Genomic DNA, 22,566 nt, shown 5'->3' with positions numbered 1-22,566 from the left:
GGGGGTGCACAGGCACCTCCTAATGACCGGCCACCCCCGTGCGATTGCAAAACCTTCTAGTGACCGGCAGCCACATCCCCTCACCTGCGGCACTACTGAGTGACAGCTGAGTGGGCCAGTGCCGCATAGCAGGGCAGCCAAGTGACAGCTCAGCTATCCAGTGTGGTATTAGGCAGGAGCCTGGGGCTCAGTGGCACCTTCAGTAAAGATAAAAAAATCTTACAACAAGCATCATTGTTAAAATCAGATTAGCTCTAGTGAATACACACAACCAGCAGAGAGCAACAACAGAGATAATGAGAGAGTCATTACCATTTCTATAAGCCTCTACTTATGTTTTACTGGTTCTCACCTGTGTTTGTCCCTTATCTCTGGCTGAATTACAACGAAACACAACACCAAGTCCAAAGTAAAACAAGCTACTAAAAAATGATAAGCCCAAAAAGCAACAGGTCACCATCCAAAAAAATAAGCAACTCAGAAAAATTAAAAGCCCAAATCCGCTTGTTGCCAAGCTGACTTGGCAACTATTCTGGCTGTGCTGCGACACAGTATGTTTGCAATGTGAATGCAATGTCAATGTCTTGCTTTTTAATGTAAATAAAGCTGGAGTACAGGCACTGACTAGGCATTGGCAGGTATTCAATGCTGTTTACGAGTGGTGACAGCGAGCAGGGCTTCCTGCTCGCTGTCACCACTCACCCTGACAGCATTCAACACAGCCTCTGCATCCGCCAATTCCCCCTCGCTCCGTTTTTTGAGTGAGGGGGAATTGGCGGATGCGGCTCCAGAAGCAGCGAGACCCGCGGCTAAAAGCTGTGAGTTTTCTGCAGCAGCCGCGGGTCTCGCTGTTTTGGGGAATTCTCGCCGTCCTGTGATGGCGAGGATTTCCCCAGTACGTTGAAAAGAGCGATCGGCCGGCGCGGGGGTTAAACAGCGAGGATCGCTGGTTTTCAGCAATCCTCGCTGTTTAACCCCCTCGCCGGCCGCTCGCTGCGGCATTGAATACCCCCTATTGTGTTGCTGTCAGTATGGAGAATCCATGGCACAGGGCACTGTGTGAGCAAGTATCCCAGAACTAGGGATGGCCATCAACCATCGATGATTCAAAATCATCAATGGTTTATGGCCGATGTTGAATACTTTTGCCATCGATGGGGGAGAACCAGATGGTTTCCCTACATCGATAGCACAGCAAAACCGATGTTTTGCAGTTTTTTTTCCAAAGTGCCAGGGCATGGAGCATAGCTCTGCCCCCTGACACCCACAAAGCCCCACCCACATGTTTTGATTGGCCCACAGGCCAATAATTCACACACAATAGATGATCATCGATTTGTAAAACTATCGATGGTCACCCATTGCATAATTTTACACTATCGATGGTCATGTGCACTTTTGCCATTGATGGAAACCATCAATGGCAAAGGCACCGATGGCCATCCCTACCTAGAACAGGGTGCACAGAAATACTGATGGCAGGTAACAGCAGGAGACAACAGGCATCTGTATCATATACTAATGTGGGCAGCTAGTAAGTGAGACACCACCCTGGCTCGTAATTGTTGTAATGTACTGTGTTTGCAGTGGCAAACGCAGGATTTTTAAAGGGGGATTTCCAAATATAATCCAAAATCTTCCACTCTGCAGCGCATTGGAGTAAGTACGGGAGTGTGGGGGAGCGGTAACAGCCCTGAAAATTGGTCTTTTTTTACACTGGACACTGTGTGGAATACAGTACTACTATTTATCAGTACAGAAAAAGTTAAACCTATCATAATCAATACGCAAACATAAAAGACCCAGTACTGCAAGCTCTAAGCTCACAATCTCCCACTTCATGGTATGGCTCCTGTCTCTTCCTCCTGGCAGCTACTCTCCCTGGGAGTCCTTTTTTATACGATTTATTGCCTGCGATAAATCATAGGTAAAATTGGCCAAATCGGATGCCAGCACTCTCAGGAAACTGCCAGGGAATTTTAAAGGAAATCTGGTCTGACTTGTGCCCCAGACAATTCGGACCAGTGCCTTTAGCCTAGTGCTGTGCTGTCAGCTTCTCCACTTAGGGATGGCCATCAACCATCGATGATTAGAAAGCATTGATGGTTTATGGCCGATGTAGAATAGTTTTGACATCGATGGGGGAGAACCAGATGGTTTCCCACCATTGATATCAAGCTTAACTGATTTTTTTTTTCTTTTATCATTAAGGGTCCGGGACAGGGAGCGAAGCCCCACCCCTGTATTTTGATTTGCCCACAGGCCAATCTTTAAAAGCAAATGGATGACCATTGGGTACTTGTTTCCTAGCACATCGCCCGTCGTGGTTAATCGCATACCTTAAGTTAAGGTAACTTAAGGTATGCGATGGACGCGATGGACGCGATTTTCTGTCATTTTTCATCCATTATTGCTGGCAAGGGTGAAATCGAGTTGATCGTGTCCATCGCATGCCATTATAATGGCATGCGATGCGACCGACGCGATCAACGCGATTTTACATAGGCATCAATGTTAAATTACCTGTCAATGATAAAATCGCATTGATCGCGTCCATCGCATGCCACTATATTGACCGACGCGATCAACGCGATTTTACATAGGGTACAATGTTAAATGGCCCCCAGACCCCATTTTTCATTGTATGCCCCCCCCCCATTGTTAACACCACCCCACTATTGACGCCAACCCGAAGCGTGGCGAGCACAGCCAGCCCGCGAGGGGCGGCGGTACGCATCCCCATACCTTTTCATACCCCCACTATCCACGTCAGAGTGGAGTTGATTTTATATAGTGTGGCAAGCGCAGCAAGCGGATGCATAATACCTGTGAAGTAATGCGCGTCCCCTCGCCACGCTTCGGGCTCGGTGGCTCGCTGCGCTTGCCACACTTCATAAAATCAACTCCACACCGACGTGGATAGTGGGGGTATAAAAAGGTCGGAGGACGCGTACTACCGACCCTTGCGGGTTGAAGTCAACAGTGGGGTGGCGTTAACAATGGGGGGCCATTTCACCAATACAGGGGGGGGTATGCAATAAAAATTGGGGGGTACTGGTTTCCTATCTGGGCGCCCGTCGCGGGCATCGCGGGTACATTTATGTATGGCCGCGACGCGACCGACGCGATGCCCGCGATTTCCCATTGAAACCAATGTTAAACTTGGAAATCGTGTCGGTCGCGTCGCGGCCGGCCATAAATGCACCCGCGATGCCCGCGACGCGATGCTCACGATTTCCCATAGGAATCAATGTAAAAAGCCGCGATGGACCCGATTTTACTGTTAAATGCCTCAATCCACCCGATTTGGCCATAGGAATCAATGTTAAATGGGCCACAGAGCCCATTAACCCTTAAATATCCCCCCCAAATTTTGACGCCACCCCACGATCGACGCCAACCCGAAGCGTGGCGAGCGCAGCGAGCCCGCGAGGGGCGGCGGTACGCGTCCTCCGACCTTTTCATGCCCTACTATCCACTAGGGCGTGGTGTGAGAATATAATAGTGTGGCGAGCGCAGCGAGCCACCGAGCCCGAAGCGTGGCGAGCGCAGCGAGCCCCGCGAGGGGACGCGCATACCTTCACAGTTATGCGCGTCCCCTCGCGGCCTTCACAGTGAAGGTATCCGCGTCCCCTCGCGGGGCTCGCTGCGCTCGCCACGCTTCGGGCTCGGTGGCTCGCTGCGCTCGCCACACTATTATATTCTCACACCACGCCCTAGTGGATAGTAGGGCATGAAAAGGTCGGAGGACGCGTACCGCCGCCCCTCGCGGGCTCGCTGCGCTCGCCACGCTTCGGGTTGGCGTCGATCGTGGGGTGGCGGCAAAATTTGGGGGGGACATTTAAGGGTTAATTGGGCCTAATTCAGGGTTATTATGGCCAAATCGGGTCAATTGAGCCATTTAACAGTGAAATCGCGGTCAATCAGCCTTTTTTAACATTGTTCCCTATGGGAAAATCGCGGTGATCGCGGTCATCGCGGGCATCGCGACCATCCAATTTTACCCGCGATGCCCGCGATGACCGCGATGACCGCGATTTTTACCCCCGATCAACGCGATTTTGATCGTGGGCGCCCAGATAGGAAACAAGTACCAATTGGGGTGTACGGTGTGTTTTACATTGGGACCAATGTAAAATTGGGCCTCAGGGACCATTTTACATTGATTACAATGTAAAAATTGCGTCCATCGCATGCGATTTGGTTGCATGTGATGCGATCAACGCGATTTTTTAGGTCCCGATCAATACAATTAAAGTCGCTGGCGCCGTGCTAGAAAACAAGTACCGACCATTGATATGTAAAAACATCGGTGGTCATCCATTGCATACTTATACACCATTGATGGCCTGTTCCACTTTTGCCATCGATGGTAAAGGCAACTATAGCCATCCCTTCCTCCGCTCCTTAAGCAGCAGTAACCAGCAAACACATGAGCAGCTACTGGATTAGTGTAGAGCTTCAGACCATTTGTCCATTCGCAATCACAATTAAAAAATGCCTCTCCACTAAGGGAGGGGGGGAAATGAAGACAAGAACTTGACACAAGATGAGACACTGGAGACCACCATTGAAATTTCATGTAGCTAATTAAGTAATTAGTGAATACAAAGGTGCAACGAAATCCCATATACAGTACAAGGGTCAACAAGATAAGTCCATTTACAAGATAACACATTTAGTAATGCAAAGGCGAACAGGCAGAATGGGCATGAAATATGAGATGATACTGTCTTTACACCTGTGTGTCTCTGTTATACAGACTGTAAACAAAGCATGGTAGTCAGAGCAGTATCATTAGCATATGACTTCCTATGTCTACAAAATCTCTGATTGTATATGAATTGCATATCCCCTTTAAGACAAAGAAAATGTAAGTACGTGCAGTAAATTTTAGAAAACGTGATTAAAATTGTAGACCGTTCTGATGTGTATTTTTGCTTTTTTGAAATTTTCAATTATGCTCAACACCCCTTATTATCTTCTACCCTTTTCACATCGCACAAAATTACCGGGTTCATGCCAGTTTCTTGCAGGTTTAACATGGTTATTCGTGTTATATGAGAAGGGTTACCGGTAGCAACACGGCAATTCAAACCGGGTAAGATGAAGGGTTCTTACCAGTTTGTTGCTGTGCAGTGTCAACGGGTTAATTGGGTTGAGCAATCTTTTTCCCGTTCACACTATAGAGGAGGCCGCACTTGGAGCAGCGCCAGCTCTAAGTGTTGCCTCCTCCCCTGCCACCCGATGACACTCCGCCACTTCCTCACATGACATCAGCGAACCGGAAATATTGCCGGTTCACTGCCGCAATCTGAACCGTTTAAAAGTCCCAGTGCGACCCTGCATTTGCGGTCTGAAAGCCGTATTATAGTGCTCTTATTACTTAGATGTTTTAAACTTAATAAGGAATACTATTTTGTATGTTTATAGGTTCTTATATTCAAAGAGGAATAAGCCTTTCATATCCAGGGGCCTGTTCTGTATTTCCAATAAGGATTGCATGGCAACAGTTTGTCTCTGTTCTCTGGTTATTGTTACAAAAGTATTCCTTATTTAGGCAGTGTGCTTCGAATGATTAAACCCCCATTTTGTGCTTGATGACAACTCTTTGTTGCAACATTTAAGTGGATTTCACTTTCATCCTATTGTTAACACTGTCTGTAGCCTTTTAGAGTGTCTCCCTGTAAGGTAATCTAATGGTGAAGATATGGATATTTTATTATTGGGTACAATTTAAAGATATGAAGTGTTCATATCACTGCAGCTCTTCCTGATACAGGCTTGTTCTTGGGGGTGGTATATTATCATGTGCTGGTATGGGTAAATAATCTCCCCTTGACTAAACGCGCTGTGTCTCTGCTTGTACCTACAGTATATGTAGTCAGCATTGCTTATACAGGTTGGGTTAATAATCTCTCCTCTCCGTTGTGTGCAGAGTCAGTGCTGCTATGCTCGCAGGTTCTACTCCTTCTTCCCAGCAATGGCGGGGGAGCTGGCTCCACCAGGGCACAGGTTAATGGAGCCGAAGGCATCAGCTCTGTCTGTGTTGCATGAGCTGCAGCAGCCAATATTCAATTATTCAGACGTCACATTTCTGTCTCCGGCTGTCTGTGTGAGGACTAGGGATGGCCATCGTTGCAATTGCCATAAGTGGTTGCCAATGATGACAATTCTGAAACTGGCCATCGATAGTGCTAAACTATGCAATGGCTGACCATCGATATTTTTACATATTGATGGTCAGCCATTGTGTTTGATTGATTGGCCTGTTGGACACTCAAAACACGGGGGTGGTGCTTCGTGGGTGTCGGGGCAGGGCTATGCTCCGTGTCCCAGCACTTTGAAAAAAAAAAAAGCAAAACATTGTTTTGCTGTTCCATCGATGGAGGGAAACAATCTGGTTCTCCCCCATTGATAGCAAAACTATTCGACATCAGCCATGAACCATCGATGATTTTGAATCATGGATGGTCGATGGCCATCCCTAGTGAGGATGTTCAGTGACCCACCCCATGACCCGACCATGGGGCGGGTCAATGAGCATCCTCACACAGAAAGCCAGAGAGCTCCTCCCCCTTTATCACTGCCTGGCACTCCCCCTTCCACACTTTCCACTGCCCACAGGGGGTGCCGGGGGTGCACAGGCACCTCCTAATGACCGGCCACCCCCGTGCGATTGCAAAACCTTCTAGTGACCGGCAGCCACATCCCCTCACCTGCGGGCACTACTGAGTGACAGCTGAGTGGGCCAGTGCCGCATAGCAGGGCAGCCAAGTGACAGCTCAGCTATCCAGTGTGGTATTAGGCAGGAGCCTGCGGCTCAGTGGCACCTTCAGTAAAGATAAAAAAATCTTACAACAAGCATCATTGTTAAAATCAGATTAGCTCTAGTGAATACACACAACCAGCAGAGAGCAACAACAGAGATAATGAGAGAGTCATTACCATTTCTATAAGCCTCTACTTATGTTTTACTGGTTCTCACCTGTGTTTGTCCCTTATCTCTGGCTGAATTACAACGAAACACAACACCAAGTCCAAAGTAAAACAAGCTACTAAAAAATGATAAGCCCAAAAAGCAACAGGCCACCATCCAAAAAAATAAGCAACTCAGAAAAATTAAAAGCCCAAATCCGCTTGTTGCCAAGCTGACTTGTCAACTATTCTGGCTGTGCTGCGACACAGTATGTTTGCAATGTGAATGCAATGTCAATGTCTTGCTTTTTAATGTAAATAAAGCTGGAGTACAGGCACTGACTAGGCATTGGCAGGTATTCAATGCTGTTTGCGAGTGGTGACAGCGAGCAGGGCTTCCTGCTTGCTGTCACCACTCACCCTGACAGCATTCAACACAGCCTCCGCATCCGCCAATTCCCCCTCGCTCCGTTTTTTGAGCGAGGGGGAATTGGCGGATGCGGCTCCAGAAGCAGCGAGACCCGCGGCTAAAAACTGCGAGTTTTCTGCAGCAGCCGCGGGTCTCGCTGTTTTGGGGAATTCTCGCCATCCTGTGACGGCGAGGATTTCCCCAGAACGTTGAATAGAGCGAGCGGCAGGCGCGGGGGTTAAACAGCAAGGATCGCTGGTTTTCAGCAATCCTCGCTGTTTAACCCCCTCGCCGGCCGCTCGCTGCGGCATTGAATACCCCTCATTGTGTTGCTGTCAGTAGGGAGAATCCATGGCACAGGGCACTGTGTGAGCAAGTATCCCAGAACTAGGGATGGCCATAGACCATCGATGATTCAAAATCATCAATGGTTTATGGCCGATGTTGAATACTTTTGCCTTCGATGGGGGAGAACCAGATGGTTTCCCTACATCGATGGCACAGCAAAACCGATGTTTTGCAGTTTTTTTTCCAAAGTGCCAGGGCATGGAGCATAGCTCTGCCCCCTGACACCCATGAAGCCCCACCCACATGTTTTGATTGGCCCACAGGCCAATAATTCACACACAATAGATGATCATCGATGTGTAAAACTATCGATTGTCACCCATTGCATAGTTTTACACTATTGATGGTACTTTTGCCATTGATGGAAACAGGGTGCACAGGAATAGTGTTGGCAGGTAACAGCAGGAGACAACAGGCATCTGTATCATATACTAATGTGGGGAGCTAGTAAGTGAGACACCACCCTGGCTTGTAATTGTTGTAATGTACTGTGTTTGCAGTGGCAAACGCAGGATTTTTAAAGGGGGATTTCCAAATATAATCCAAAATCTTCCACTCTGCAGCGCATTGGAGTAAGTATGGGAGTGTGGGGGAGCAGTAACAGCCCTGAAAATTGGTCTTTTTTTACACTGGACACTGTGTGGAATACAGTACTACTATTTATCAGTACAGAAAAAGTTAAACCTATCATAATCAATACACAAACATAAAAGACCCAGTACTGCAAGCTCTAAGCTCACAATCTCCCACTTCATGGTATGGCTCCTGTCTCTTCCTCCTGGCAGCTACTCTCTGGTCCAGGATAAGATCCACACATACAGTAAATGTGGTAGAAGCTGGTACACTGGGCATGTGCAGCAGCTCTGCTCTGTCCCTTACACTGCATGATGTAGTGGCAGCTCTATTGATCATATTATATACCAGTGCTTTCTCTGCACATGTTACATCTGCCCCACCTGCAGTGCATATGGTTTTGCCCTTTTTCCAAACAAATTTGTACTGCGATCAGATCTGAGTAAAGACCATTGTGAAGTAAGGGGGAAGGGGCCACAGTCCCAAAGTCTTATAAAACAGTCCAAACAAGGGGAAAGGACCAGAAGAAGTGGAGTTTAGTCCTCTTCTTCCTCAGGGCTATCCCGAATGGAATAGTCTCTGAGCAGGCTGTGAACCAGCCTGCAGCAGTCCTGAACGGACATTCTCTCCCTCCGCAATATGAGACGATTTACAGTTTATAAGGTGCCAGGCTTCCTGGGTCGCCCCTATAAGTTTGGGTGTCTGGGAATAGTCCATACAGTACCGAAAGGTATGAAAGACAGTTCCTGGGCATGGAGTCTTTAAATTGCATCAGGGACAATGTCTATTCCTACACAAGTTTTGGGAGTGCATGAATGACCGGTGGGGCAAGCTCACAAATAGACACAAGGACATGTCCATGAACTGGTCAGTTTTTGAATGCTTTGCCTTACTTGACCATCCATGTGGACTCCGATTGGGAACAGTAACGTGTGCCAAACGCTGCAGCAGCAGTGCGGGGCCCCTGGCCTGAAGCCTGGTGAGTGAAGCAGTACATTAATTGGGGGTCCACATGCTCAGGTGTCGTCATTGACACAGATAAAATTAAAAACTTTGACTGTGACCAGAGGGACTCTCGCTGCCCATGATAAGCCATTACAATCTGGGTTTCCCTCTCATGTATTTAGTTTTCAGTACCCTCTATTGGTCAGAAATGTATGTCATGTATTTAGTTTACAGCGCCCTCTATTGGGCAGAAATGTATGTGTCATGTCTTTAGTATACAGCGCGCCCTCTATGGTTTACGGCGCCCTCTATTGGTCAGAAATGTATGCATTTTGTCTTTAGTATACAGCGCGCCCTCTATGGTTTACGGCGCCCTCTATTGGTCAGAAATGTATGCATTTTGTCTTTAGTTACAGCGCCCTCTATTGGTTTAGTATGTGGTCCCTGGGTTGACAGTCACTATGTCGACCAGTGACTAGGTTGACACCACGACATGGTCGACAAACCATAGGTTAGCATTGACAGAAGGTCGACACAAGCTTAATGTTGACATGTACATGGTCGACATAAGCTTTTCACATTTTCTTGTTATAGGCCGACATGGTTCATACTTTACTATCCAAGTAGGAATAGAGTAGAGTGAGAATATAATAGTGTGCCAAGCACAGTGAGGGGCCGTGCCCGGAGCATGGTGAGTGTAGAGTCATGCCAGGGGACGGAGTACACTTCTGGTAAAGTTGAACTGGCATGTCTGCCTGCCTGACTGTTGACCCACATATACTGTAACCATTGGATTTACACTTTCATTTTAGAGCAAATGTAATTGTTACCAGGAATAAATCCTGGGCAGAGAGTTATTTACTGTAAATAACCCCATTGTTCTAGGTCCCCTGACTTTACCATCAGATGTGATTAGGGTAAGTAGGTTAGGGTTCTGTATGGAGCTGCAGGTAATCTGACCCAGACAGCTCATCTCCACACCTCATTCTCTGACACCCTGACTGACCTGCTTGGAATATGAATAGAGAGGGGAGGGTATAAGACCAAGTGACGAGGGGGAATGATTTCTGTAGAAGAGAGTGGCTGGACTTGTGGAGTGCAGGACTGACTACACATTGTGGTGCCATCAGTGGGGCATATCCATGGCGCAGGGCACTAATACTGGCAGCAGGTAACCGCAGGCATCTGCATCATATACCACTGTGGGGACCTAGTAAGTAGGACATCACTCTGGCTACAAATTGTTCTAGTCTACTATGTATACGTATATTTGCAATGCCAGCAGGTAACAGCAGGAGACTGCAGGCATCTGCATCATACACTACTGTGGGGACAAAATAAGTGAGACACCACTCTCTGGAAATTGTTCTAGTCTACTGTGTGTGTGAATTTAAAATGAAGGGCATTAGCCATTTAACTAACCTGTTTACATGAGTGACCAGAGAATCTGTATCCTCACATGTATCCTGATTTTATTCCATTTTTGAATGCTTTGCCTTACTTGACCATCCACGTGGACTCCGATTGTAAACAGTAACGTGTGCCAAACGCTGCAGCAGCAGTGCGGGGCCCCTGGCCTGAAGCCTGGTGAATGAAGCAGTACATTAATTGGGGGTCCACATGCTTAGGTGTCGTCATTGACACAGTTAAAATGGAAAAACTTGTGTTGACTGTGACCAGAGGGACTCTCGCTGCCCATGATAAGCCATTACAATCTGGGTTTGCATTTCACAAGACCTGGCTAATACAGGATTCCCTCTTACTGTGAGTAACTGCCTGTTCCTGACTCAACCCACTGCACAGAGGGAGGTTGTATTGCAGCCACCACTAAGCTCCTACCACGTGACACCTGGAACCACATTATTGCTCAGGGTCTTACTACAGGAGCTTTGCGAAAGCCACCGACATACGGAGGCAGGAAATGTGTCAGTTCGGATTGTTACTGGCTCATTAACTAGCTGCTGGCTGGCACGAAGGACCATGGACAGGCATCTGACTACCTGAGGACCAGGTACTATACCTAACAGGGGAGGGTACGCCTGAAATACAGTGAGACATTGGAAGGCTTTGAATGGCCATAAAGGCCGAATGATTGAGCCTGGGTCTAGGAGTCTGCTCACTGTATCAGAGTGGTAATTGTGGTAATTATATATTACAGACTGTCTTTCTATCTTCAACCTATAATCTGGCTGCTACTAATGGGAAACCATGTCTGTCAGACAGCACAGTTCATCTAACAGACTGCATTAATGTGCGTACAAACTGGCCGATATATGGGCCGTTTAATTGAACGGCCGAGATATTGATGCACCTTTGGCCAGTGTGTGCGAACATTATATCTGTGAACAGCGTCGTGCACAGATATATCGCGTCAGCTCTGCAGCACAGCCAAAACCAGATATATTTGCTGTGTATAGGTGATCCACTAACCTCCCGTACGGGAGCAGCCGGTGATTGACAGCTCAGTGGACGTGCACCCGCCCACTTGGATGTCAGTTCCAACGGATCAGACAGTGTGAATGGAGAACACGCAGATCAATTGATCTCCATATATAATGGCCGCTGCATTACCACTCTGTGTCTGGAGACTGAAGCTTACCAATACCATGGAGTTGTCCACAAAGTGAACCCAATCAGTATCCCTGGTGCATCTGTTATACCCCTTTTCCACCTAAAAGCAGGATGGCACCTGAGATTTTGTACCCGGCCCCAGCCCGAGTGTGACATGGCTTGTGGACCCTTTTCCACTAGAATCCCCACTCACCCTAATGCTGGGCGGGTGATGTCACCGGAGGCGGGTCCTGAGCCAGCACTGAGATAAGAGCTTCTCCCAGCGCCGGCTATTTCATTGCAGTGAACGGGAGCCAGGTTGAACCCGTGTTCAACCCTGCTCACTACCCAGGTTAAAATGCCAGGTCTCACAACCCGGGTCATTTTAACTGGGAGTGTTTCCATCTGCCTGCAATCCCGGGGTTCACGCCCACACGTTCCAGTGCAAAAACCTGGGATATTTAAACAAGTGGAAAAGGGGTATACAGATGTAGCTCCTCTCAGCCAGCGCTGGGAATCACCAGATTCCCAGCGCTGGCTCACGCTGGTGGAGAGGCACTGCATCTGATGGGGGTACGCGAGCGAGCAGAGCAGGGTTAGTTCTGGGTGCGAGCAGCTATGGGGAAGCGGTGGTCAGCAACGGAGAGTTGTGGCGGGCTCCGTCAGAACGGGGTGCATGAGCGTTTCATGCACACACGCCCCTTTCTGGCGGATGGCGATAGAATCTGTTGAGAGCTGCTCCATTTGTAAGTTATTCATTTGTTCTGCAGCAAAGTAAACTGTTTTGTAGACTTTGTGACACAGCTACCACAAGATGCTGTATTGGTCAGGTTTCTGCACCCTCTATTGGTCAGAAATGTATGTGTCGTGTCTTCAATTTTTTTAGCACCCTCTATTGGTCAGAAATGTATGTGTCATGTCTTTAGTATACAGCGCCCTCTATTGGTCAGAAATGTATGTCATGTCTTTAGTATACAGCACCCTCTATTGGTCAGATATGCATGTATCTTGTCTTTAGCTTTTAGCACCCTCTGTTGGTTTGGTATGCAGTCCCTGAGTCGACAATGTCTAGTCCAGTCACTAGGTTGACCACTATTGGTCGACAGTGACTGGGTCAACAGCTGGAAATGGTGGACATATCATAGATTCATTTATTTATTTCCAGTTTCTTATACAGCGCAGCAGATTCCGTTGCGCTTTACAATAGTAGACAGTGATAGAACAAACTGGGTAACAACAGACAGACTTGGACGTAGGAGGGCCCTGCTGCAAGGAAACTCACGCAAGTACAGGGAGAATATACAAACTCCGCACAGTTTGGGCCATGTTGGGAATTGAACCCTTGGTTCTTTATTATCTGAGTGGGCTTAGAGTGAGAATATAATAGTGCCGCAGCATGGCGAGCACGAGCAGATGTGGTACACTTATATGGTGTCCATGTTCACATATGTTGACAGACTAAAAAATATGTGAAAAACTCATATCGACCTTTTGAGTGTCGACCATTTCCAGGTGTCAACCTAGTTATTGTAGACCTAGTGACTTGACCTAGACACTGTCGACGCCCTATACTGTAACCATTGGATTTACATTTTCATTTTAGAACAAATGTTATTCTGAAGAGGATCACAGCGCCATCTAATGGTTCCAGATGTAGTTAACGTCTAGAATTTACTTGCTGCAATATTTATGTATTGCAAATCGCAAAATAAGGGGGGGTACACACCAGAACGATTAGGGCTCAATTCCATCAATCTGGATCCAATTCCGACCGATTGGATGCAGATTGTATGTAGATTGGGCATGTTTAGGTCCAATTCCGATCCGATTCCAATCCGATGCGCGTCCCCGCTGTCGTTTGGTCGTTTTACAGATCCTACCTGCTGCAGTGAGGATCTGTAAAAGATCCATTCAACTGGATACAGACTCAGATCGGATTGGGATCAGATTGGATGCAGATCGTTAGCAGATTGTTAGCAGATTGTGTGCTCCAACAGATCGTGCGAAAATCACACAATCTGCTAACGATCTACTAACAATCAGGATCGTTCTGGTGTGTACCTGGCCTAACTGGGCAGTGACATATACTGTAGACCAGTGGTTCCCAAACATTGGGAAGTAGGGATTATTTGTCTCCTTTGTCAGTCCTAGAGATGGATAATAAGCTATTATATAAAAAGAAGGGGAAAAAAGGCTCTGACCATTGCCCAAAAAGAAATATCATCTTCTCCAAAGCAGCCTGGACCCGTAACCTATTGTATTATGCTTCTAGTAACACACTTACTTGTATACAATCTGTAGTGCCATCTACTGATTGAATCTTTTAATGTTCAATAATAAATGTGTTAAACCCTAAAAACAAGGCTATAACTGGAGCAGAGCTCCCTCTATTGGTGTTATACAAGTTTTTAGCAAAGTAAAATGTAGATTTCAGTGACTCAACTACAAAAATAACGATGATGATGTAATAAGCCTTGGAGAATTGTAAAGTGGAGAGAGATAAACTACCAATCAGCTCCTTTCATTTTGCAACATGGAAGTTAGGAGCTGACTGGCTGGGACTTTATCTTTCTCCACTTTATCTCACTCCAAGGCTTAGTACATCTTAGTATTACATGGAATAACCTGTTTTCCCAGTAGACGTTTTTTTTACTTTTTTCTGCAGTGGTGGCTCCTGATTTTCTGTGCAGGGATCAGGCGAATGGCTCTGCAAGCAGCAAGGAAGTGCTCTCTGAAGCTGCTGTATTTATTTGCCTCTTTCCTTCAGGGACCCAGGTGGGTGCAGTAGCGCACGCAGGGGGGGTTTCTGAGTACCCAGAAACCCCCCCAGGAGTCTAAGGGCCCTAGGCTGAAAGCTGAGGGTCCCCTCTTTCCATGGGTATAAGAATTTAAAAAATCGGCCCATGGGAACTGGAGATATCTGACTTCAAAGCAGTGGTCCCCATCCAAGCCTGTTAATTGCTCTTCTAAGTCAGATATTTCAGGTTCTTTCTCACTGAGGGTATATTCCAAAAGCTGGGACTCTCCCCCTTTGATGGACACTAGTAGCTTGTCTCTACTGTTCCCAGAACCAGAGATATCAGCCTTCCAGCAGCTGGTTACTGCTCCAGCTCCACACACCTGGTATGTAGTTTTATATACTCGTTGGCAGATTGCTCTGCCTCCTGAACTCTGATCCCCTAGTCCCCAGTACCATTTGGTAGGTGGGATTCTCTAGTTTTTAATTCCATTAAAATCTAAGAAATCTATTTCTGAGAACTGGAGATATCTGCAGTCAAGCAAGCTGTCCTTCCATCAGAAAATTATGAATAATAAGCCCACTCCACTATACACCCCTCCTCTGCATATTAAACATCCTCTACCACCCTGGAAGTTATGTATCAGGGCTCCTTCATTCAGCCCAATGCCCCCTTCTCCCACCCCATCTCCCACCATCTGTGCAGTAAAAGTGTAATTAGTGGAAATTACTGATCCAGGCCCTACATGCTGAGCAGTTGATATAATACCACCTACCACCCGCGGGACATCAAAGCTTCCCCCACCCCTACCGCTGGAGAATCGGTAGATGCCCCAATACATTGCTATACCCAGGGGTCTACACTGCTGTTGATGCCCCTGTATGTATATATATGTATGTATATATGTATATATATATATATATATTTTTTTTTAATTATTATTATTAATATACATTTGGTCTATCTATAATACTTAACTGACTCGGCATATACTGGGTCACCTAAGTGTCCATCTCTGTGCTTTACTCCGCCCCTCTGGAAACCCCCTTCTGAAAATCCTGCGTTTGCCACTAGGGTGACTGATAGAAGCAGGTATGTGTATGTGTGCGCCTGCACATCAGCAGCCACTCTGCCCTCCGTGTTCCCTGTGCTTCCTTTTTTTAGGCTTAATTCACACGGAAGCCAGAGGCCGGGGCTGCTCTGACCGCTGCTGTACATTCCTCAGCAGCAGGGAGGAGGAGGATGGGGGGACTGAGCAGAGACAGAGCTGCACTAATCTCTCCCTCTACCCGGTCTGCGAACACCGATTTATCAGAGGTACTGCAGGCAACAAGCCTCTCTACGTCATCTGATCCTTAAGGCTCAGGACAGGGGGTATGGCTAAAGGTGACTGCCAATATATCTACAATGAATGTATTGCGGAAACCCCCCTGGGCATTTGGGGATCGGCGATATAAAACAGCAGTTTTGCATGCTGTGTTTTTTTTTTAACATTTAAAGGTAAATTCACTATGAAAAGTAGGGTACCTGGCATGTAAAAAACCCCCACCAATTCCCCTCCTGGATTGCATATGATACATCGCATACAGTGCTTTTCCAGATGGAGTATCCTATGCGATCAAAGCAAGGGCTATGGGCTGCAATAAATATTCATGGCAGCCATCTGATCTGTGCTTACGATGAGAGGCGCACTGGAATGCATCTCGGATTGCAGTCACACACTGACCTAGCACAGGCCCCACTCTCTGTATTAACTGTTTCTATGCAATCACATTATTCTATCTCTCCTTTCATACTGCAATATATCAGCTGCTCAGCTCCAGTCCAAATAACTTGGTATCATGGCCAGTGGCGTGACTATAGCCCCGCAGCCTCCGCTATGGTGGGGAGGCGCTGATTAACTGTGGGCGCCGGTCTGCACCGCGGGGCTGTGTCTGGCTGGGATGTGTGGGCAGGCAGCACCGCCCCCCCCCCCCTTCACCTAGCCCTCTCATCGGCCCGCGTAGAGTTATTCACCCCCCTTACCCTCCTCATGCTGCCACCGCATTCCCTCAGCGCAGATCTCCTCAAGGGTCCGGACCGTCTCCTCCTGACATTGCTAATGAAAACCGCCCCTCATAAAATATAAGTCAGTGGAGACTTATATTTGCAGGCAGTGGGCCAAAGACAGGGCTGACACCATGTGACATCACCTGCCCGCCCCCGACACTCCTTGTCCCACCCGAAATCCCATGGGAACACCCAACATTTTAATGGGGATGCCCATGAAACGCTGGGTGTTCCCATGGGCGCGTACCCGGGCCCACCACCGCCTGCCCGCGCTGCTCCAGCGAACAGGCCAGCCACTACCACTGCCTCATCTTATCCCTCATCCTACCTATGCCCCAGCCTGTGCCTCATCTTATCCCTCATCCTACCTATGCCCCAGCCTGTGCCTCATCTTATCCCTCATCCTACCTATGCCCCAGCCTGTGCCTCATCTTATCCCTCATCCTACCTATGTCCCAGCTTGTGCTTAATCCTGTGCCTCATCCTACCTATCCCCTAGCCTGTTCCTCATCTTGTATGCCAGCCTGTGCTTCATCCTGTACTCCTTTATATGCCCCATCCTGTGCACCATATTATTTCACATCTGGTGCAACAGCCAGCCCATACATTTAACGTGTCTCCTCTTGGAGGCGTGAGCCATTTGCCAAGGGAATTTGCCACTAAGCAATTGTGGTAGTTGCAAATATGGGATGGAGAATTCCCAGGAAGGGACCTGATCATCTGGTAGACCAAGTCCCTGACAGAACGTAGGTAAGTCAGAGGGTCTAGTCAGGACATGAACCTTACCAGAAGAGGAGACCTGGAGATTAAATGGGGATATCCACTTATATTTCAACTGACATTTTTTCGTAGCTCATCTGTAAGGGGTTTAAGAATCTTCCTTTGTTGGAGAGTGTGCCAGGAAAGATCTTGATAAATATTCAACTTCTTGCCATTGAGATCTATTCCATCTAGTATTATGTCCTCCTTCTGGGAGAAGTAGTGTAGACGGCATATGACATCTCGTGGGTGGTCTGACGGGGGCCTTTGGGTTTCAAAGCCCTCTGGGCCCTGTCAAATGTAACATATAGTAACATAGTAATTTACGTTGGAAAAAGACGTTAGTCCATTGAGTTCAACCCATCTAATTATCTATCAGACTAGCGAATAACTATCATTCCCTTTGTGTCCATAAATGTATCCAGCTTTATTTTAAACTCCTTTATTGTATTTGCTGTTACCACATCTTCTGGCAAAGGGATCCAGAATTTAACCGCTCTCACGGTGAAGAATCCTCTTCTTTAATACCGTATTAAATTTTGTCTCTTAAATTCTTAGTGCATGCCCACGCGTCCTAAGTACAGCCCTGTTACTGAATAAGTTATCTCCAAGTTCCTTATGATTTTCTATCCTGTATTTGAACTTACTAATTATATCACCTCTCAGTCTTCGTTTTTCAAGTGAATATATATTCAGCCTGGATAGCCTATCTTTATATTCTATTGACTCAAGACCCCTTATTAATTTAGTTGCCCTTCTCTGATCCAAATCCAGTTAATTTATATCTTTTTTAAGATGAGGTGCCCAGAACAGGACACAAACAAACAAACGATTTATAAAGTGGTACTATCACACCGGCATCTCTTGATTCCATTCCCCTTTTAATGCATGCCAAGGTCCTGTTAGCCTTCGCTGCGGCACTCGAGCAGTGTGCACTATTACCCATTCTTTAATTTATGAAAATGCCTAAATCCCTTTCCACTGCAGAGCTCCCAATACTAACCTCATTCAATTTATAACTAGTGTGAGCATTTTTTGCTCCCGAAATGAATTACTTTGCATTTACCTACAAGTACAATTTTTCTTTCCCCATCCCTATGTTACCTACTTTCCATAACAGCCTCTTATGTGGTACCGTGACAAATGCCTTTGAAAAATCAAGAAGGATTACATCCACTGGTTTCCCTAAATCCAAACTCCTGTGGAATGTGATGACATTGTTTGGATATTCCTCCAAGATTCCGTTAAAGATTTTGGTGAGAGTATCGACCAGGCCTGACTGGGGGACGTCCTCTGGTAAACCTCGAATGCAAATATTATTCCTCCTCCCACGGTTATCCAAGTCTGCCAGGTGGGTACGGAGTGAGTGAATTTCATATGCTTGCGCAAGGAGTATGTCATGAAATGATTTCAGGAAAACATTGGTGGAATCCTGGCATTCCTCCAAAGAGGAGACCTGGTATGTCAGATGGGAGATGTCCTGTTTCATGGAGGCCAACAGCCCATACATTATCCATCTTATACCCCATCCTTTTCCTCAGAGAATGCCTTATTTTGACACTCATTATTTTTATAGCTCACTCGCTACCTATTCCCCATCTTATGTCCCAGCCTGTGTCCCATCTTATGTCCCAACCTGTGTAGTATCCTGTACTCCATGCTACAGTATGTCCCATCTTATACCCCAGCCTTTGCTCAATCCTATGAAACAGCCTGTACCCAATGTTATGCCCTATCCTATGCTACATCATGTGTCCCATTGTATGCCCCATCCTATGCAGCAGTCAGTCTAAAGTGTTCTACCTCTTCCTGTAACTCATACTGTGCCCTAGTCTGTGCTAAATTACATACCACATCCAATTTTATGAAGGCAGCCATAGGTGGACTGGACGCAAGGGGGGGCCTCACTGCTAGAGCTGAACCACATTTCGCAGCCACAGTAGTCCCCAGCCGCCTCCTCCGCACAATGTGGCATAGTGTGAATTTTGGTCTCAGTCTGTGTGGTGTAATATGTAAGAGGCGGTAGCACTAGATAGTATAAGTGATCCCACTATTGTGGTGTGTAATGTATATAAGGGGAAATGGTGTGGTGGACTACACTTAAGGACATGCCTCTTTGTGAATGATCACCCCCCCCCCCCTGCTCTGGAGCACATGGAAAACTAAACCCTTCACTTTTCCATATCCCCAAAATTTCCAGTTCGGCCACTGATCACAGCAATCCTATTATTCACATGCGATAATTCTCCACAGGACTCATTGAAAATTTCCCTTCTGCTACTGTGAACAGGTGAAAAGTTGGGGAAAATCCTTATTTTGGGGGAAAAATGTTAGAACTTGGTTCAGAACCCCTTGGCCACCTCTTTAATGACTAAGCACTTTGACATTTTTAACTAATTTTGATTAGCAAATAATTAGATGTCAGTTTTGGGGTGAAAGAGTGTGCAGTGGATGGAAAATCGGTAATAGGCTGTTTTTACAAGGTTTGTGAAAGTGCCTGTATTGATCCAAAAATATATACTGTATTCATGAGAGCATTTCTTTTACACAATTGCTTGCTATTTCTTTTCTTTCAGTGTTCTTTGTAAATGCATTTTGCAGCCATTTGACACATTTTAAGTTCCCAAAATCTTTTTGTTATGCCCTCTAATCTACTTTTATACTTATATGCTTGAAGTTGGGCAGTATACATCAGTATGGCATACCACCACTTCAAACACTGACTGAAGAACCCCCTCATTTCAAATTCAGTGCTATCCTGTTGGAGCTCTTAAACCAGTAGCTAATCAAAAGCGGCCTCTCCTGATTGGAAATCTGGTCCACAGCAGTTTGAAATGGTGGTGTCATAGACGGACTGGATGAGGGGGGGGGGCTCACAGCTAGAGTCACACCACAGGCCACAACAGCAACCGCCTACCACTGCCACCTTGTCGGCAATGCCACTGACCTCAGCCACTGCGGACCACAGCCTTTTCCTCATGCTGCTGCATACCTCTCGGCGGTTCTGGTGATAGCAGGGACATATGGACAGAGAGAGGGGAAGCAAGGGCCTCTGCCAGGCCCCTCCAGCAAGCCCGGGCCCAATTGGTACCCACTACCCCCCCCCCCCCCTCTCGGCGGCCCTGGCTATCACTCTCTCTCTTGATGCTATCACTATGTCCCTGCTGTCACTCTGTCCATGAATTTTGGCTCATTCTGTTTGGCATAATGTGAATTTTGGCTCATTCTGTGGGAATTTTGGCTCATTTTGTGTGGCATAATGTGTAAGGAGTGCTAGAACCAGATAGTATTAGGGGTCCTTTTTCCAGCTGGATGGTATCAAGAAGTAGCTGGGTGGGGGTCTTATAAAAAGTGGGGTGCTGCACTGTCAGGGGCGTGTTTAGCGCTGCCCATTGCAGTTAAAAAAAAAGTCTAAGCCCACACCCCTCAAACACACACTAAGTATAAGGACAGTACGCACCAAAAATTTACACTGTAATACCTACTACATGTCACAAACCCATTACACACCATAATGCCTAATACATGTTAGGCCACACACCGTAATGCCCATTACACATGTACCAAAGATGCCCAGGGTCATTCATCTCTCGCACACACATATACTCAGGACACTCAGGATCATTCATTAAACGCACACACTCATGTATCCATGACGCCCATCATCACGCATCACGTGCACACACATACGTATCCAGGACATCCATGGTCTCATCATGGCTGGACACTGGACAGGAAGCAAGAAGAAAATCACATTACCAAATATTCTCCACAAAATACACGGATGAGGTGTGTGTGGGAGGTGGGGTTAGTCCCAGTGCATTACCTCTAATGCGGCCCAGTATGTGCTGGTGTTTCCTCCCAAACCCAGTGCGGCGACTTCCCCACGGTGGCTCTTCTCCAAGCTGTGGAATCAGAGCAGATGGGAACCTGGAGCATTCTCCCCTCCTGGCGCAGGGAGCACACATGCTTGACCTCTTGTGGCAAAGGCATGTACCAGCAATGGTTTCCCTCCTGATTAGCTGCAGGACTGCGAGCTCTTACTGTCTCACAAGCCAACAGAAGTTTTGACTAGTGATGGCCATCGACCATCAATTATTCTAAATCATCGATGGTTCATGGCCAATGTTGAATACTTTTGACACCGATGGGGGAGAACCAGATGGTTTCCCTCCATCAATGGAACAGCAAAACGATGTTTTGCTTTTTTGTTTTTTTTTCAAAGTGCCAGGACACGGAGCATAGCCCGTCACCCCCCGACACTCGTGAAGCCCCGTTCCCGTAGTTTGATTGGGCCACAGGACAATCAATCAAACACAATGGATGACCATTGATATGTAAAAATATCGATGGTCATCCTTTGCATAGTTTAGCACTATCGATGGCCAGTTGCATAATTGCCATCAATGGCAACCATCGATGGCAATGGCAACGATGGCCATCCCTAGTTTTGCCGGGCAGGTTGTCCACCACTCTGCCTGGCCAGGAGAATGCCGGGCAGAGCGCCCAAAAAAACACATGGGGAGAACACTGCATATCGTATGGTACACTACACTTAAGGACACAACCCCTTTTTCCGGCCTTTACTTTTCTATAACTCCACTTAAAAATTTCTATTTAACCACTGCCTATCCTGTTATACAATGTTACATTGACATTTTTGGGGTAAATGGGTAAATGCTGATCTCCCCATTTTACCTGCAGAGCCATAACTAGGCTATGAAGTAGAAAAGGCTGCATTATACCCCTGCTTAAAATTATTTGGTAACCATGTAATTTGGGTGTGGGTTGGGGGGAGTGGGTGTGGGCTGAGATGATGTTTTTTTGATGCAATATGCTTTGTACTATCTTTGTTGTAATTTATTCATAAGCACAGTCTATTGATGTAGGTTAATTAGATGTGTACTAGTTTTCAATAGTAATTTACCTTCTCAATTTTCCAAGATACTATATTTTTATGATGAACTCTGTGGACGATATATTACAATCAGTGGTGGTTTTTACCTATGGGCTGCAGGGCTGCAGGTGTTCCCTCCCCCCAGGATGCATCGTGGCAGCTCCCCTCCTCCGCAGAGGTAAGAGCTGCCTCTGGATACAATGTTTATTGGTTGACTGCCAAACTGTTCTTTTCCATACTGTCCACGAATTCGATATATATTACAGTTCTGATGGTCTTTTTAGTTGGAGATGACACAGCTATGCAAATATTGTTGTATACTGTGAGTTTTATCATACAGTGCTTTAATTAAAAAAAAAAACTTTTTGGGAAAAAAAATG

General features: G+C 46.6%; 2 protein-coding genes across 5 annotated transcripts in view; one reads left to right on the top strand and one right to left on the bottom strand.

The window, feature by feature from the left end:
• The window catches only part of LOC146008962 (uncharacterized), a 105,251-nt gene that overhangs the window by 33,391 nt on the left and 49,294 nt on the right, over positions 1–22,566 (bottom strand). The gene's annotated exons all lie outside the window — the stretch shown is intronic.
• Positions 18,310–22,566, top strand: part of ENDOV (endonuclease V) — a 133,849-nt gene continuing 129,592 nt past the window's right edge. The window contains exon 1 of one of the 3 annotated variants that reach the window (XM_083148836.1): positions 18,310–18,640. In XM_083148836.1, the coding sequence (XP_083004962.1) occupies positions 18,336–18,640 (305 nt within the window). In that variant the 5' untranslated portion in view covers positions 18,310–18,335. The remainder of the gene's footprint in view (positions 18,641–22,566) is intronic. The other 2 variants (XM_083148835.1, XM_083148834.1) reach the window with 2 other exon arrangements.

Source organism: Crinia signifera, chromosome 6 (genome assembly GCF_055691185.1).
Source record: "Crinia signifera chromosome 6, ASM5569118v1, whole genome shotgun sequence".
Classification (NCBI taxonomy): domain Eukaryota; kingdom Metazoa; phylum Chordata; class Amphibia; order Anura; family Myobatrachidae; genus Crinia; species Crinia signifera.
This window is presented reverse-complemented; position numbering and strand designations above follow the sequence as displayed.